We start from the raw sequence: 725 nt of genomic DNA, 5'->3' as shown, positions 1-725 counted from the left end.
TTATATTATATTACACACAGCAAATACACTTTATAACACAATTATAAGCAGATTTCAAACCTAAATGCCCATCAGGAATCTTACACTCTGGCACAAAGGGGTGAATTTTTACTCCGTGCTGTTTGAGCCCCTACAAGTATTAATTCCCCAGGACTTTCCGCAGATGAAGCCTTGGCTGGAAGACGATGTCTCATCCGTGGGGATTCGCACCATGGTACAGACATCCCTGAAACACGAGGAGATGGGGATAAGGGTGGTAATGACCAGGAAAAAAAATGACCTATGAGAACAAAAAATAGAAGGAATTATGGTGGTGGCGTGTGAGAGCCACCGTCCCCCGTGAGTGCTGAGGAGGGAGGACCTGGCTTCGCAGAGCACGAGGGAGCTCCCTGCTCCCGGGGCAGCCACGTCATGGGGTATTTTTAAGGGAAAATCCCAGAAAATTTGCCAAGCTCGGCTGGCCTCGCAGATTCCCAAGCTGCAGGGCTCTGTCCCCAGTTCACCCAGCAGGTGGTGGCGTGTGAGAGCCACCGTCCCCCGTGAGTGCTGAGGAGGGAGGACCTGGCTTCGCAGAGCACGAGGGAGCTCCCTGCTCCCGGGGCAGCCACGTCATGGGGTATTTTTAAGGGAAAATCCCAGAAAATTTGCCAAGCTCGGCTGGCCTCGCAGATTCCCAAGCTGCAGGGCTCTGTCCCCAGTTCACCCAGCAGATATTTATTTAGCAC

At 52.3% G+C, this 725-nt stretch overlaps 1 protein-coding gene across 1 annotated transcript in view; it reads left to right on the top strand.

Moving 5' to 3' along the window:
• The first annotated feature begins 163 nt into the window (after window positions 1-163).
• The window catches only part of CIMIP2A (ciliary microtubule inner protein 2A), an 8,714-nt gene continuing 8,152 nt past the window's right edge, over window positions 164-725 (top strand). Inside the window, exon 1 of the mRNA XM_029084740.1 lies at window positions 164-256. Within this exon, the coding sequence (XP_028940573.1) occupies window positions 164-256 (93 nt within the window). The remainder of the gene's footprint in view (window positions 257-725) is intronic.

This window comes from Antrostomus carolinensis, unplaced genomic scaffold (genome assembly GCF_000700745.2).
Source record: "Antrostomus carolinensis isolate BGI_N321 unplaced genomic scaffold, ASM70074v2 scaffold40854, whole genome shotgun sequence".
Lineage (NCBI taxonomy): Eukaryota > Metazoa > Chordata > Aves > Caprimulgiformes > Caprimulgidae > Antrostomus > Antrostomus carolinensis.
This window is presented reverse-complemented; position numbering and strand designations above follow the sequence as displayed.